The sequence below is a fragment of the Penicillium daleae genome (assembly GCF_028827525.1).
Source record: "Penicillium daleae strain IBT 16125 chromosome Unknown utg000006l_segment0_segment0, whole genome shotgun sequence".
Classification (NCBI taxonomy): domain Eukaryota; kingdom Fungi; phylum Ascomycota; class Eurotiomycetes; order Eurotiales; family Aspergillaceae; genus Penicillium; species Penicillium daleae.
This window is the reverse complement of record NW_026623154.1, coordinates 1,533,672-1,550,731: the sequence shown is the minus strand read 5'-3', so window position 1 is coordinate 1,550,731 and position 17,060 is coordinate 1,533,672. Positions and strand designations below refer to the sequence as shown.

The 17,060-nt window shown below is 49.2% G+C and overlaps 5 protein-coding genes across 5 annotated transcripts; 2 read left to right on the top strand and 3 right to left on the bottom strand.

Annotated features, from left to right (window-relative positions):
* Positions 1-2,575: 2,575 nt before the first annotated feature.
* N7458_006290 (PfsNACHT and ankyrin domain protein) lies at positions 2,576-7,021 on the top strand (the record flags this gene model as incomplete). The annotated part of the gene is made up of 3 exons (XM_056909672.1): positions 2,576-3,698; positions 3,890-4,646; positions 4,702-7,021. The coding sequence occupies 3 exons, from the start codon at positions 2,576-2,578 to the stop codon at positions 7,019-7,021; spliced, it is 4,200 nt and encodes a 1,399-aa protein (XP_056765376.1).
* A 781-nt stretch (positions 7,022-7,802) lies between these two features.
* Positions 7,803-9,360, top strand: N7458_006289 (putative endoglycoceramidase; the record flags this gene model as incomplete). The annotated part of the gene is made up of 2 exons (XM_056909671.1): positions 7,803-8,279; positions 8,332-9,360. 2 exons carry the CDS (start codon positions 7,803-7,805, stop codon positions 9,358-9,360), a joined length of 1,506 nt encoding a protein of 501 aa, XP_056765375.1.
* A 529-nt stretch (positions 9,361-9,889) lies between these two features.
* Positions 9,890-10,353, bottom strand: N7458_006288 (uncharacterized protein; the record flags this gene model as incomplete). The annotated part of the gene is made up of 2 exons (XM_056909670.1): positions 9,890-10,173; positions 10,257-10,353. 2 exons carry the CDS (start codon positions 10,351-10,353, stop codon positions 9,890-9,892), a joined length of 381 nt encoding a protein of 126 aa, XP_056765374.1.
* A 515-nt stretch (positions 10,354-10,868) lies between these two features.
* On the bottom strand, positions 10,869-11,633 carry N7458_006287 (uncharacterized protein; the record flags this gene model as incomplete). Its single annotated transcript, XM_056909669.1, has 1 exon — positions 10,869-11,633. One exon carries the CDS (start codon positions 11,631-11,633, stop codon positions 10,869-10,871), a length of 765 nt encoding a protein of 254 aa, XP_056765373.1.
* A 3,692-nt stretch (positions 11,634-15,325) lies between these two features.
* Positions 15,326-16,692, bottom strand: N7458_006286 (TauD/TfdA dioxygenase family protein; the record flags this gene model as incomplete). Its single annotated transcript, XM_056909668.1, has 7 exons — positions 15,326-15,658; positions 15,727-15,798; positions 15,858-15,958; positions 16,007-16,119; positions 16,175-16,233; positions 16,297-16,371; positions 16,444-16,692. 7 exons carry the CDS (start codon positions 16,690-16,692, stop codon positions 15,326-15,328), a joined length of 1,002 nt encoding a protein of 333 aa, XP_056765372.1.
* Positions 16,693-17,060: the final 368 nt, after the last annotated feature.

Genomic DNA, 17,060 nt, shown 5'->3' with positions numbered 1-17,060 from the left:
GCATCCGAGCTCAAGGGCTTCCCCTAAGCACACGGTGGCTACTTAAAAATGTCCAACACGCCGGTCGCGCGACGCCAAAGCGGCGCTAACCCTAAACTCACCCGGGTGATACCTACCCGACTATTCGACGAACTTAAGCCGCACGAAGGCCAATTAGTAGTATAGTGGGTGACTACTATATACGAATCCTTACTGTTGTATGTTTTTATCTATTTTTCTGCAGCTTGTCAAAGGCTGGCAAATATGTAATGCATCAGTGAATTCCGTTCGTAATCCAAGGCAAAATTAGGTCGTCAACAGAAGGAACACGCGCTACGCGATTCGGACGTCGGGTTGCAAATAAATGCCGACGAGAAAGGGGCTTAAGGATGAATAAAATAAACGAATTAGTTAGCTTTGCCACCCTAGTAGGGTTTCCAACCCGTGACATGACCGACCTCAGCGTCGGAGGGCATGTTGTCAGTAGATGCAGCCTTAATATCATCATCGGGTTGAGATCATAATTGAAGGGGCATTTGATGAATACTCGTTCATTGCGCCTGTTACTTGAGTAATTGAAGCTGGAGGGTATAGCTAAGTGTGGTTGTTAAGTAGTCGATTGAGAAGTCTGTTGGGGTTTTGCTCGCTTAGCAGTGTGTCCGAGCTCTGTGACGGACTATTTCCCTCTCACCTGGTGCTATTAGAAAGCCGCCACGGCCGTTTAGGACGGTGATGTTGCGTATTGGACAGAACGAGAGAATAATGTGCGTCGACATCGTTGATATTACAGTGCTCCTTCATCATGACTTTAATCTTTTGGCGTCCACGAACAAGAAGAGCAGGCGACGGCTTTGCAGAGTATATTTGACACTATAAACTCGCTCCTCCTTTGATGATCCGATACTTAATGTCCAAGCGATTTCAGATCTGGTATGATATAATCTCATTAACAAGCCATAAGGTATATAGTAACAGGTCTTTTGGTAGGTACCTGGCTAGAGTTATTTGAGCTCAACCTGCGGAAGACCAAAATATCATATAAATTTTCTATAAGGCCATCGGATTTTGGTTACGGTGCTAAGCTAGACTCTTAATCAGTATCTCGTAGCGTTTCTTGGAAGAACATCTAAAACAAAACTCCATCGATATTAGTCCAGCCGACGACAAGGGTGACATGCTTTTAGCATGTGCTGCCGAAGAGGGCTAAATACGAACCGTCACGGCTCTGCTGGGGAATGAACACGTTCGTACTGACCCTCGCGACTACCTTGCGGGGACACCGCTAGCACTGACCGCAGAGCGGGGGCATATCGTTGTGATGGCGATCCTGCTTAAGCGATAGTTATTAACGTTGACGCCAACTTTGTTGATGTAAATGGCGGCACCCTTTTTCAAAGCCCTTGGGATGGTGTGCTTAGATACTGTCCTGTATGTTGTCTACGGTTGAAGTATGCTGCGCTTCACCAACTCAACTACAGAGAGGATCGAAATCAGATTCACCACTTACACATAGAGTTTCTTTCTTGGACCCTCTTCTGAAACCCACTATACCATTTAGAGTTACCCTAACCCTGGTACCTTTTCTTGGCAGTAATCCCATACACTCGTAAATTACAACTTAAAATAGCTTCTGTATTGAGCCCGTATGGTCCAAAAGGCTTCTAGAATGTTGATACTGCAAACGACAGCAAACACAACGGGGCCTCCACGGTCGCTCCGGTAACTTGGCCACGTTCGCACTTCAGTCTGTCAATTTAGGGAGTCTTGGAGCCATGTTGTGGAGAGACAGGAGGAGGGTGGATTTGGATTGAGGTGGCAGAGGGGACGGACCAGGAACGGATCGGATCTACCTGCTCCCCCTTGCTGCTCCCCTTTGCTCAGTGGATGAAATTATTTCGGGGCAAAGGTCTGGGGCATGCTGGATGATAGGAAATGCACGTGACTTCGCGATCGGGTTGCTGGGTGGCCCTCTCAAAGCTGCGAGCCTCAGAAAAAGGTGGTTAAACGGCGTGGCGCATCATCCCTCGGTTATGTTAATCACCAACTATGATCTGGTGCTTTCCAGAATATGAACAGGAATTGCAGGGAAGCAGTTCGCCTTTTGAAACGATGAATTTCGAGTGGTTTATCTGGAGAATATTGGCTGGTTACGGTAACAGGGCTCTCATTCGATCTGACACTGTGGATCGGGACCACCCGTTCCTGGGAACGCGACTACCCCACATAGAAAGGTGATCGATAGAAAACCATTCAGAAGCGGTGTGGGGGGGCTGAAAGGCATAAATAATCTTTCTGGCCTAACGCATTAGAGTCACATGATGGTGAGGCTGAGGACGTGACCCCTCTCTCAGCTCGTTAAGTACAGCTGAGATTGTTTCTCATCATCAACCATATTGGAAGTTTTTTGGGATCAACATCCCTTCACATCCGCTTGTCTATCAATTATTCAGTTTGCCGACATCTCTCCTCAGGAGAAGAAGGGCCAGACGTCTGCTAATGCAAGATCTCTTTTTATGGAAGAGAGTGCTTCATTGAGTTATCGAGGACTGTCCCATGAGTCTAAATCTCTGCGTTGCCAAATCGTCCTCCATCCAACATGGCTGATAATACCCCATCTCAACAAGAGCAATCAGTGTCAGCACAGAACACGGCTAGTGCCGAAACATCCGCATGCCGAAAGCGCCTTCGACACGATGCCTATACCATCGGGTGGGTGTGCGCCCTTCCCAAGGAACGAATCGCAGCCCAAGCCATGCTAGACGAAGAGCACGAATCTCTTCCGACACCCCGCAATGACAACAATGCATATACCCTTGGCTCAATATGCGGCCACAATGTCGTCATAGCCTGCCTGCCCAACCCGGGAACTAACCCTGCCGCGACCGTTGCGACCTCAATGATTAACACGTTTCAGTCGATCAGGTTCGGGCTTATGGTAGGGATTGGCGGCGGGATTCCGCCGAAAGTCAATCTGGGTGATGTGGTGGTCAGCCGACCCGTTGCTGACTATCACGGGGTAGTACAATGGGATGTGGGAAAGCTGGAACGGAATAGGCAGTTTGTCCACACAGGCTCGCTGAACAGACCTCCGAATGCGCTGCTCAATGCGTCGATTCAGCTCGAATGTAACCATGAGATGTCTGGGTCGAAGATAAATGAGTACCTGGTAGATGTGGAAAGGAGATTGCCGCGGCTGGCGCCGAAGTACACTAGATGTGAGTGCTTGGAAGACCCATTGGTGGTATCGGAGAGGCTGCGTCGGACTCCGAGGGTGTTCCACTTCCTGTGTGGGGTGTGGCAAACGATCTTCTTAATTGTCGCATATCTTCTTGGTTTGTGGGCCATTGGTCCAATAAATAAGGAGATTGGGCAGTTATCAGAGAAGGCAGAGGGAGTGAGGTCTCGAAAAGAAGTGAGGGTGCACTATGGCCTGATTGCATCCGGGAACAAAGTGATTAAGGATGCGCAGTCCCGCGACTTCCTCGACGAGAAATTTGACGGGCACTTGCTATGCGTGGAGATGGAGGCAGCTGGGCTCATGAATGACTTCCCATGTATTGTCATCCGAGGAGTTTGTGATTATGCGGACTCACGAAAGGAGAAAAGCTGGCAAGAATATGCTGCAGCTGTGGCCGCTGCATACGCAAAGGAACTTTTGGGATGTGTGCAGCACAATGTTGTTGATGCCGAGAATTCAGCAAAAGCTATCTTGGAAAAGGGTTAGTATCTGCCTGCCTTTATGTTCCGGCTGCAGGTGTCTGGAGCACTAGCAACACCGGAGACAAAATGATTTATGTTTAGAATACGTCCTGACCGAAGAAAGTCAACAAACAAATCGATAGTGTGCAGCGAATGACAGTCGCGATGAAAGTTACCACCGATTCTATTAAATCTGACTTTCGTACTCAAGAGATCAAAGGCTGGCTGAACCCCCCGGACCCATCTACAAACGCCAACCACGCGAGGACGCTCCGTCATGAGGGGACAGGCACGTGGCTGTTAGAGAACCCGGTCTTCCAGTCGTGGTCCTCAGGGACTCTTCGACACATATGGCTGCACGGGCTCGCGGGATGCGGAAAGACCGTTCTCAGTACAACTGTGCTTGATTATCTCGCGACAGGAAACGACAAAACTATCCTCAACTTCTTCTTCGACTTTAGCGACAACAAAAAGCAGACCTATGAAAGCATGCTGCGGTCGCTTGCTTTCCAGCTTTACCAAAGTGGGGTTGACTCTGCAATTCAGCTTGATGCGTTATTTCAAGCGCATCAGAATGGCAAATACCAACCTGAGACGAAGGCGCTCTCGACTATCTTATTCAAGATGCTCAGAGTCCAGCAGAGGGTCTCTATCGTTCTGGACGCATTAGATGAATCAACCACTAGGGATGAAATTCTCAAGTGGATCGAGGACATGTTATGTAAGCCAGAGCTGGCCTATGTGCAGCTGCTCTGTACCAGTCGACCTGAGTCCGAGTTTCTACGCCGTATCCCAGTTTTGATAGGACAGGAGGATTGCCTACCACTTGATGAGCAGGCTGTTAACTCGGATATTCGTTCGTGGGTCTCAGCACAACTCTCTCAACGACGTGATTTTACAGAGAAACCGTTGTCTCAGGGTCTTCTCGAGGAAATACGGACTAAGGTTGGCGACGGGGCAGACGGAATGTGAGATATTACTGTTTTGACCGATATAATAAACGTTTGCTAACGCTCTACTCAGGTTCAGGTGGGCATTCTGTCAACTAGACAGCCTAGCCTGGTGTGTTCACGAGGAAGAGATAGAGAAGGCCCTCGTATCTTTGCCTAAGACCTTGAATGAGACATATGAGCGCATGATGAAAAGCATACCGGTGGAGCGAAAAACAGACGCAATACGTCTACTACAATTTTTGGTGCACTCCAAGCGGCCCGTCACACTAGCAGAGGCTAAAGAAATAATAGCGACGCAGATTGAAAACGAGCCGAGTGGATTTGACATCAAGCGTCGGTTATTCAACGAAAGTGATCTTTTGGGTTACTGTCCCGGCTTAGCGACAATCGTTCACGCCACGGATAAAGAGTTACATCTTGCCCACTTTTCCGTCAAAGAGTACCTTCTCAGAGACAACCTTTTTAATATCATGACTGCCAGCACTTCGATCACGATGACGTGCTTGACTTATCTCACAGATATCAAAGGTAGCCGTGAAAATATTAAGGGGCATTTTCCGATGGCAAGATATGCGGCGGAGCTCTGGGCAGGCTATGCAGCGTTGGCTCGAGATTCTCAAGATATAGTTCGAAAGTCTGTCAAGTTCCTTGAAGAGGATGTGACATTCCAACGATGGAGTCGTTTATATCAGGCTGATAGGAGTTGGGACGATGACCCTGGCCCTCCGCGAGCTTCCAGGCTCTACTACGCTTGCCTCAATGGGCTCATGGCACCTGCAGGAGATCTTATCAGCAAGGGAGAAGACGTCAACGGGCAGGGCGGCACCTACGGAAATGCTCTACAGGCCGCCTCGACCGGTGGTCATCAAGAGATTGTCAATCTTCTCTTGGAACAAAAAGCCGACGTCAACGCGCAGGGCGGCACCTACGGCAATGCTCTCCAGGCCGCTTCGACCGGTGGTCATCAAGAGATTGTCAATCTACTCTTGGAACAGGGAGCTGACGTCAACGCGCAGGGAGGCCGATACGGCAACGCTCTCCAGGCCGCCTCGTCAAGTGGCCGTGAAGAGATTGTCAAGCTGCTCTTGGATCAGGGAGCCGACGTCAACGCGCAGGGCGGCTACTACGGCAACGCTCTCTACGCCGCCTCGTCAGGTAGCTATCAAGAGATTGTCAATCTACTCTTGGAACAGGGAGCCGACGCCAACGCGCAGGGCGGCCGATACGGCAACGCTCTCCAGGCCGCCTCGTCAGGTGGCTATCAAGAGGTTGTCAAGCTGCTCTTGGATCAGGGAGCTGACGTAAACGCGCAGTGCTATTACTACGGCAATGCCCTCCAGGCCGCCTCATTAGATGGTCATCGAGAGATTGTCAAGCTGCTCTTGGATCAGGGAGCCGACGTCAACGCGCAGTGCGGCCAATACGGCAATGCTCTCCAGGCCGCCTCATTAGATGGTCATCGAGAGATTGTCAAGCTGCTCTTGGATCAGGGAGCCGACGTCAACGCGCAGGGCGGCACCTACGGCAATGCTCTCCAGGCCGCCTCGTCAGGCGGTCACCAAGAGATTGTCAAGCTACTCTTGGATCAGGGAGCCGACGTAAACGCGCAGTGCTATTACTACGGCAATGCCCTCCAGGCCGCCTCTTTAGATGGTCATCAAGAGATTGTTAGACTACTCTTGGATCAGGGAGCCGGCGTCAACGCGCAGGGCGGCTACTACGGCAATGCCCTCCAGGCCGCCTCGTCAGGTGGCCATCAAAAGACTGTGAAACTACTCTTGGATCAGGGAGCCGACGTCAACGCGCAGGGCGGCCAGTACGGCAACGCCCTCTACGCGGCCTCGTTAGGTGGCTATCAAGAGATTGTCAGACTACTCTTGGATCAGGGAGCCGGTGTCAACGCGCAGGGCGGCTACTACGGCAATGCCCTCCAGGCCGCCTCGTTAGGTGGCCATCAAAAGACTGTGAAACTACTCTTGGATCAGGGAGCCGACGTTAACGCGCAGGGCGGCCAATACGGCAACGCCCTCCAGGCCGCCTCGTCATGTGGCCACCAAAAAACTGTGAAACTACTCTTGGATCAGGGAGCCGACGTCAACGCGCAGGGCGGCCGCTACGGCTATGCTCTCCAGGCCGCCTCGTTCAAAGGTCATCACGAGACTGCCAAATTGCTCTTAGACAACGGAGCCGACACCAACGCACAGGGCGTCGACCACGGCAACGCTCTTTACGCCGCCTCGTCAGATGGCCATCGAGAGATTGTCAAACTACCCTTCCGTCACAGAGCCGACGTCAAGTTGCAGCGACGCTTCTTCTTCAAGGCTCACCAGGCCGCCTCGTTAAGAGGTCATCAAGATTCTTTGGCAAGGCTCTCCAGGCCGCCTCGTTAAGAGGTCATCAAGAGATTGTCCAACTACTCGTGGATAAGGGAGATCACTTATGATTTCAAGAAATTTAGGCATGGCTAGTTAAATGCATGACAATTTATTAGTTACCCACGCTGTCGAGAGGGACAGAAACAGATAATCCAGTCGTGTTTGGTTTCCTATCTCCACAGTCTTGGATCTTGCCGTTAGATGGGGCTCGCCTTCGCTCCCTGGTAGACCGGAATGTTCCTATTTGCTGGCTTGGGAAATGGAGGCACTGGGGGTCAATGCTCAATAAGCAAATGCCTGAATAACTAGAACGCGTAGCGAATATCGTGCCAAGTGGGGTGTAGCCACACGAGCGAGCCGAGGAACGACGCATGTTGTATTAATGGTCATGGTATTTCATGTTATTTGTCAGACCCGATATTTTATAAAATAGTCTTTCAATACGATTCAGCCCCTTGAAACCAGAACTGGCTACATATAGATTAGCGTAGAGTAAAGCGGGGCCTCGAGAAAGAATCTCTCTGTTCAAATGATGCAACTGATTTCGATCCTCCCTGTAACCAAAGGCTTTTTGAGCCAGGACTTAATGAGATGTTGGGGTTGAATTCACCGTTAGCACTAGTACGATTCTATCTCCACTTTGAGCGACAAGATGTAACCCTGTTTTATGTAAAGAGCCCAGGGCATTTATACTCTGCATGTGTTCCCTTTACTCTGTTGATCATCTGAACACTCCTTCACTCCCCCTCCTTTCCCCTTTTTTGTCTAGGACTGACTTTTTGCTCTTTTCATTGCCATGCTATTCACTCTCATTGCAGCTCCATCGCTGCTAGCGGTGCTCGGCACACTTCTGGCGGGTGTGTTGGCTCAGGATGCCGAGGGTTGGTACAAGGCTCATCCAGGCATGGCGCGTATCAGCCAGGTGAACCAAGATACACATCAAATCGTCGATGAATACAACCGTACTCGGTTCTTCCACGGAACCAATGTCGTGATGAAGGAGCCGCCGTGGTATCGGCCGTTGGAGTGGATGCCAGGTGTCTCGTCTTTTGGCAAGCAAGATGTCCAAATTATGCATGACTTGGGTCTGAACATCGTGCGATTGGGCCACAGCTGGGCCGGCGCAGAACCTGTGAGAGGGTCGTACAACCAGACATTCCTCGATATAATGAAGAAGCAGACCAAGATGGCCGAGGACCATGGCCTCTATGTTTTGGTAGATGCGCATCAGGACTGCCTGTCGCGGCAGTTTTGCGGCCATGGCGTGCCTGACGTAAGTAGAAAAACGAGCATCCTCGACCGTTGATATTGACAGGGCTTTATAGTGGTTTGTTACGAAGGACTGGGTCTCGAGCAGCGAGATGTATCCATTCCCTCTTAAGCTGACACCGTTCCCTGTGGACGAAAACGGCTTCCCATCGCCGCAGTCGCTTTGCGGCACTGTTGACTGGTCTCTGAGTTACACCTCAGTGGCGGTGGGCAATGCATTTGGGCGGCTATACAACAATTATGACGGGCTTGGCGATGCATTTGCCGCGTACTGGAAGAAGCTGGCGTCAGAGTATGCTGAAACGACCAACGTGGTCGGCTATAACTTGTTGAATGAGCCGTGGGTTGGTGACACCTGGGCCGATCCGACATTGCTAGTGCCAGGTGTTGCCGACCACAAGGTCCTAGAAGGTCTTTGGAACCGCGCAGCTAAGCAGATTCGTACTGTGGACAATAACACGCTCATTTGGTTTGAAGGCGCCACCCTGGACGTCTTATCAGGTTTCAACAACGTCCCTCTTGGAGACGGCTCGAAGTCGGTGCAATCATTCCACTACTACAGCCCGCCACAGCTGGGCTCGATTTCCACCACGCTCAATAACCGCCACAAGGACAACGAGCGCCTTAGGACCGCCGGTGTCCTGACCGAGCTTACGTTTTGGATGGGCGATGATAAGCAGATGCAAGGTCTGACAGAGGCCATGGCGGCGACCGACGCAAACATGGTTTCCTGGATTGGCTGGGCATACGAGAACCTGTATAATGGCACGTCTGGTCAGCTTTATCCCGAACTGGCGAAACACTACAGTCGTGCATACCCCGCCGCTATTGCTGGCACTCCCATCAGCTTCGGCTTTTCCGAGGACTCGACCACTTTCAAGCTGCAGTTCACGTCTGATCCCAATATTGACGCGCCCAGTGAGATCATTCTGCCTCCATCCACCTTTCCTAACGGATATACAGTCCAAGTCTCTCCTGAAGGCAGTTTGCTGCAGTACGCACTTGACAAACGTACTCTGGCCTTGTTCACATCCAGCAGTATCAAGAACGCCACCGAGATCTCTGTCACAGTTTCAAGTAAATAATGACATCCGTACAACACCTCGAGATAACTACATAGTTATAGGTGTAGTTGGTATTCCATCAAATTGATTGTCTGCACCGGGCTATCTAGCTATGGCAGGCCATTTCCTGGTTTCTGTTAGTTCGTATGGGAAGCCTACTTTCCCATTCAATCGGAAATAGTCGACTATTGCAAGCTTTTTGTCCCACAACCCATAAGAGAATATCCGGTATACCGACCGCAGCGACCTGGCCTTCTTTCCGCTCTATCTACCTGTTAGCGGCGTCCTAAAAAAGCAAAGCGTGCTCAGACCTAAAGCGGCTGTCACCTCAAACTCAATCTAGTCGGCACCTACCCGACTATTCTCCGCACATAAGACACAAGCCAGCTAGTTAGTGGTATCGAGGGCGACTACATGCGAAACCTGGCCATTGTATTTTTGTAAATTTCTATAGCACTCAAGGACTGGCAAATATACAATGCACCAATGCACCAATGAATGAACTCCCCTCAAAAAGCAGTGTAATAATAGGTCAAGGTAGACGCCGAGGCTACCCGAAATGAATTCCCCTCATAACCCAACGCGGTATATGCCAAGAACTATTAACATGGTTCCGATCTCTTCCCCCGCAATCCGTCATGTGAGTCCGTGAGAACTTTGACACGCGTAAATCGTAAAAAGTTTTCCTACACAGAGGACAGCTCGCATCGCGCGAAAGAATCCAGCAATCGACGCATGGTTTATGGAAAATATGGCCGCATGGTAACACGCGGAACATGGAGGCGGCCTCCATATCCTCGAAGCATAGATCACAGACAGTGGGGAAGGATATATCTGGTTCAACCAGCGCGGATTAGTATGAGAGTCTAGAGCGGACGGTAGAGGGATTGTGGTGAGATAAGCCAAGTGTGGTGTACCAGTGTTTAAATACTCGCATCTAACGTAGCAAGGCATCCGTGCCAACTCGATGTCTTTGGCACTCAGTGGGCCGCGCATCGTTGTTGATTTCTGCATCTTTGAGTGTCTGTGATAAATCTTCCGGTGGGATACACGAAAAAGATGTCTACATGAGTGAGCTGACATCTACATCTTCTTATATAGGAGTGCTAGGTGGTCATCTGCAGTAGATTGCGTGGCCGCGAACGACTAACTTTAATTCTTCATGTTGACGTCGATGCCGCGGTGTACCGGGGCTTGTCATTGGTTGATAGTATCCCTAAAGCAGGCTACCCATCGTCCGGCCGAGCTAGCGCCGGATGATCGCCTCGTCTAATAGTTCCGAGGAAATACAAGTAAGCCAATGAGTCACGGGAATTCGACTTTCGTTGCGCTAACTAGTCTCATAAGCATACATGACAAAGTGGCTCTGTTGATCCGTTGATCCGTATCCTTATCCCATAAGTAAGTGGTTCCCGAAAAAATGCCGATCTAACGCCGCCCACGCTCAAGGCCTAGAAGCGGCAAGGAATAGACACATAACACATACGCCAAGGCTAAAAAGTCCATGAAGATGCCGAAGATCCTCCGCCTTAAGCATCACCAAGTGCTGCCTTGGCCATCCCAGTAGCAATCTGATTCATCTCCCGCGGAACAAGCCAGAACTGGACCTTGATATCGTACTCCAGCTGCTTGAGTATCGCATCGATAATCCGCCACAGTTCCGCATTCGCAACAGGCTGACCACTGCTCTTCTTCCAGCCATTCTCTTTCCACTTTGGCAGCCACTCAGTCGCACCTTTAACAACGTACTCCGAGTCTGACTTGACGACGAGGGTGTGCAACGGATGACACGCTTCGTTCTTGGGCGGCTCGATCTGCCAGTTTGTATGAAGCACGAAAGTGCGGGTAAGACCTTCCAGACAAGCCTTGAGCTCGGCGGTTTGCGCGGTGTGCTTTTCCCCGTCCAACTCGACGGAGAGGTTCTTCTTGTTCTGGCGGCCGAAGAAAACCCCGATTGACGACCTTGGTTTGGTGTCGCTCGTTGAGAGTGCGCCACAGATGGAAACTACCAGGCATCCTGTGTGGTAGACGTGGTTCTTGCAGTGTGGGCATTTGCCAGTGGATTGGGGACATGCGACAAAGACCCATCTGCCGTCGAAGGCTTCGATGTCTTCATGCTTGATGAGACCAGGATTGTAATGGTCGACTGGGAATGTACGAACGGGGCCCTCATTGGCAAGTTGGTCGTCTTCGCTGTGCCCGGGAGCATGGCTTGACTCTCGGTGACCCGGGTCCTCGATGTAAGGATATTCCTGGACTTTTTGCTTAGCGGTCTCTCCGGCAGGATGGGTCATGTTGACACTGGTTTGTTGACACTGGTTTGGCCGGAGTGATTGGGGATGTGGGGTAAGGCTTTTGGAGAGGGGAGAAATGTAAATGAGCGAAGTAAGAAAGTTGGGCTCTGTGAGAAGCACTGATTTGAACTTTTCTTGTGGAAATCATTCTTACCGGGACGGGGACTGGGGCTGGAGCTGGGACTAGCTTGTCCTTTCGCTTCTTCTGTCGCTTCATCAAGGCACGCTGCATATTGACGAATGGAGATGGGATGTCCTGAAAGTAGGTGTTTTGGGTGTTTGCGATGAGGGTGGAACAGGAAGATGAGAAGGGGAAATTTAGGGAGAATAGAGCAAGTCAAGAAGTTTGAGGGAGATAAGGCAGTATGTTTTCCTTTGCATGTTGCCCGTTGAAAAGTGAAGGGCCGAGACAAAGGCCTCGCCAACTCCGCGTTTGACCTCGCTTTGAAACAGAACAAAGGTTCACCCATGCTTAACATGGAATAATCTAGATTCTCTCGGGACAATGAAATATTGTGAGCATGTCAATCCTCTGTAATAGGAAATTTAAGTCATTCGGACTGTATATCATTTTCACGTTCCTTGTTTGTTTCTACCTCTTTTGTTGTTTCAGGCTTCTACTCAGCGCTCTCCTTCACTATCTCCACGTATTCGAGGGGCTTCTATACTAGGTACCTCAATCTTATAGAGACTCTCCTTCTTACTCGGTCGCATACAAATCGTCTTTGATCCTGCGATACACCTTGGCATAAGAATACTTCCTATTATGGAAGCTCCAACGCTGCTTAGGCAGAGCATCGGCCGAGGTAACATCTCTAAGTATTTATGAAAACTAAACAGCAGGCCTCCTACTCCAGATGTATCTATTAATCATCTTAAGAATCGATATATGGGTTCCAAGCCAACCTAAGTGTATACCTATGCCGTAGTGATCATCTTCTGCTGACAATAATACTAGACTGGCGAAAGCGCACTCTGCCATGGTGCAAGCAATAAGGAGAGTTGAAACATGAGTATCCCTAGAGATTTAAGATGAAGAAATCCTCCTTCGAGATCGAAGTCTCTGTCACGCCGTATAATCGCCATGGTTGCCGTGACTAGACGGAAGAAGAGTATCTTTTAGAAACATTCATAGCATATAGTTTAGTTTGATGGTCAATCTAGCACATACGACCATAGGGTGTGGAGAACAGGGCTTCCCGTCCGCTCAGCCGTACTTAAGCCACACGCCGGCCAGTTAGTAGTATGGTGGGTGACCACATGCGAATCCTGGCTGTTGTATGTTTTTGTTTTCAATCATTGATCGTGCATTTTTGTTATTTTGAAGCCCCTCTATCTTTCACCCAAACACCCTGAACACCCCTGTAGCGCTGACGTGGCCGCCGGCTAAAGTTTCCTTCCCTCCTTCTCTCCTTCACGCTTGTGCCCCAGTCCCAAGTTTACTTTTTTGGTTGCCTGAACTGATCCTGATCGGAGCTGACCACGGAAAATAGATTGATTCACCATGGCTATTACAACCATCTGGTCTTGGTTATCTCTTCTTCAAGGCCGCAGTGAAGATCCTGACCAAAGAGGTGCAGAAACGAACGGCTCGCTTATATGGAGATAATCACAATTGAAGAGCTCTCCTGTGGCCGAACGCATGGGATACTTCACTAATCAACACTGAACTGAAATGGGGACATTTTTTATTCTCCCGGATGGACAACCACTGTGAAGGGCCTGGGGCTCTATACTCTTGGGCTATTTGGGTCGTGGATTCTCATGTTGTTCCTACAGTTACGCTCAGGCACGAAGATATCGATTCAACATGGTAGCATTCAACGAAGCAACTAAGCCATGGGGAAGGAAAGAAGGAGAGGTGGTGAGAGAAGATCTAAATACAAGTGGGATGCCTGCGGCAGCAGGCATCAAACCAGGCATCAGGCATCCACACATGTGAACCCTCACACCTACGGGGATCGGTAGATCTTGATTCGCTAGTGTTTAATCAGTTATATACTGGCAGACCCTCTAGTTATTAGGTGTTTTTCCCCTGTGTATGGAGACTTTGCTGGCTGCTAGTCGCCTCTTGTTTGGGGCTACATATGTCCGTATCTAATCTAGAACGGTGTTCATGATCACTTAGGCTTTACAGGAGGAAAATGTCAGACCGGTTTATCCAACCGGTACACTAGTTCGTAGGTAGACTTGCGGTCTTCACAACTGCGTTTGCGTACAGGGAGAGTAATAGCAAGTCCGGCTTGGTCGTGGATCCCAGCTGGGTTATCTTTCCGTGTACATAGGGGATTCTAATGCAATCTGGGTTAAATAGATGCCGCTGCACAGACGTAGCAGTATTCGCAGGTTGTCATTAATTAAAATAGCGACACCTAGAATCTGCGAAGTGATAAGAGTGATGAGGCCTGAATCTAGGAGATAGGTGGACACCATGGTGGAGGCTACTGAACGAATGATTGAGGTTGATCAGAACGTTCACAGTCCATGAGAAGAAGTTTCTTCGCCGGGTTGCTTGGAGTCCTAGAGCCGGACTGCTTTGAAGACGATGTAATAGCGCCCCTTATTTGGAGCGGTTTGACAATCTCTTGATGGCCTCTCTCTGAGGCGGCCTTCAGAGCGTTGTCGTAGCGGCCGTTGCCCTTATTGGCCAGTTCATTCGCTGTATTACATGACAATTACAGAGCAAATCTGTTATCATTCTTTGAAGCCACTAAACAACTTTCATGATTGATCTGGTGCCATGTTTGGATCAATATTTGGGGTTGCTATGATGACTGCTAAAGTGCCAGTGGGTCAAAGCTAAACGATGGGCGTACACTATACGCACGTCTCTATATTATATTTCCACTATAGGGTGGAGCAGCTTCGCCTTCTGAGCTGCCGTCGCTTTTAGAACGTATTCTAGCTTTAGATTGATAATGATGTGAACTTCATTAGTCTGACCTACACCACGGATGAACTGAAATTGCCTTGTTGCTCTCAAAATCCACGTATTTCTTAAATTCTCCGGCTAGACCTCCAGTCTCACTAAAGTTATTTCTCGGACCGGACTGACGGTCCCAAGGTTAAGGACCAAAGCCCTACATGGTCCGGTTTTGTCCGGTTCGGACGCAGTCTTTTCGGTCCTGTGCAGAGGCCTAAGAGGAAGTAAGGCAGCCGTGAAGACGAGTGGCAAGAGGAAGCATACTGAAAACGCGAGGAATCAGAAGTTTAAACAAGGGTCACGTCTGCAGAAGGAATTGAAAGCCAGTTACAACGCAAGAAGCAAGACTGACTGACTAATAACGAACGGAAAACAGACGACGAATCAGAGCAGGGGCAAGTTTAGCAGTCAAGATTTCGCGGCAAACGCGACAAACTGACGCACGGCTCACGCGGCCGGGTACGGCCGAAAGTACCCCTTTCACTTGTTCTTCGTGTCAGGGCATAAAGTTTTTTGACAACAAGGGTACTCCCTGCGCACGAAGGTAAACCCTTCCTCACACTACGTTCCTTTCAGGGCAAGAACTGAAGACAATTTTTGCATACGCTAAACATCCAGCATTGCCTTTGTCAATTTTTCCCTCCCCTTTCAGAAGCGATCCCCCATATGTATGTACATCTCACAGCAGACGTGTATCTGACGACAACTTCCTAACAACAGCTTCCCGTAATTTCAAATTCCAGCCTTGGGTTCAAGACACCCTCTTTAATTAAAGAGAATGGGTCTCTTTCCACTCGCTGAGACTCTGGCCCTTAGGATCATAAAATGGTTTCTCTCCATAAATAGCCGTGCGCTTTCCCTCACGTTCTTCGACGTTGTAACCCCCAGGAACAGCTCGATGAACGACGACACGATTATCCCAGAATGCGACACTGCCGGGCTCCCACTTCCAGCGAACAGATAGGTCGTCCGCGGAATGGAGATGTTCCCGCAGGAAGTTTAAAGTATGTATTGCCTCTTGATTCTTCAATTCAGAGATATGGATCACAAAGCTGGGATTGTAGAAGAGGGACTTGAGGTTGGTAACCGGGTGAGTGCGGATCTGTGGTCGAGGATACATTAGCATTCAGGTTTCATTTTTCACTTGCCAATTGAAATTTGAATCGATACCAGTGGATGTTCGTTTCTGACTGGATACCGGAAAGTCTTCACATCGTTATTGACAGCATTTAGGAAATATTGCTGGTTCAGTAGGTCAGCAACTAGATTTCAAAAGCGATTAGAAAATAAAAGAAGCCTACATCCGAGCTATGAACAGCATGCAGTCCTTCAAATGTCTTCTGAAACGTTGGGCTCAGCTTATCATACAGCGCTGTCTGGCTAGTAAAGATCGTATCGCCACCTGGTAGAAGATTAGACAGGAAAATGAGAAGGAACTCGCATAACATACCAAATTCTGGAGTCCTGACAACCCGTAGCAAAGTATATGCCGGAGGGTTGATTTCGAACGAATGGTCAGAGTGGTATTCTCCACTTCCAGTGCGCCCATATTGGCGGATATCACTGCTCTCATTTGTTAGCGCACTGCATGTGGTTGCGACCTATATTTGACCCATACCCCCCACGACCGAGGATGGTGACATGACGCGGATCGACTTGGTTTGGATCACGATCTTGCTGAGATGACTATCAGCGTCTCGGAATCCAGATGAGCAGAACTCTCGAATTTCAGATACATACAATGCCATAATGCTCGGTAAAGTCATGCTGCTGCTCCAGAGTAAGATCCTGGGCTCGGAAGAAGACAACACCGCGCTGTGCATCAAGTCAATAGGCAACCCCGTCTTTTCTTGAGAAATAAAACTATGGGAAAGAGATCAGGCTTACCTCAGCTACCAGGAGTGCTAGATCATCTTTCTGCTGGGGCGTGAGTTGACTCAGCTGGACTCCTACGATTTCTGTTCCAATGTACGGAGTCAGATGTTTGACTTGACGAGCTGCAGAAAGGAGAGACTTTTTCTCAGGATCAGCAGAGAAAGCCCGATCCTGAGGTGGGGTAATTTCTGTCAGTGGGGGGTCCACTGCCTTGAACGAAAAGACCTTCTCCGAAAGGCCGGAGAGCACAGTGGTCGTCATCTTATATTGGAAATGGTATATCAAAGGCACTTTTTATGTCACACCCCAAGAATAAAAAATTCGGGTTATATGTCTGGCCTGCCTATTTTATTTATATTCTAGTCATGCTCTACGGACAAAGTTTTCAACGGCGATTTCAAATCATATTGCGTGCTATTTATATTAATATACAAATCTGTCGATAATAATAGAGTGGACTTGTTATTAGCTGTTTGGCTTCACCACAGTGAGGAGTCAAAGCGTCATGATAAATCGTCATCTCGTGAACAAACTCGTAATTGCATGCCTAAATTGTCTTATTACTTGTGTGCATAAGAAGCGGATCTTCCTTTCCAGAGATACGACATTGTTCTAGTCGCATTGACCTC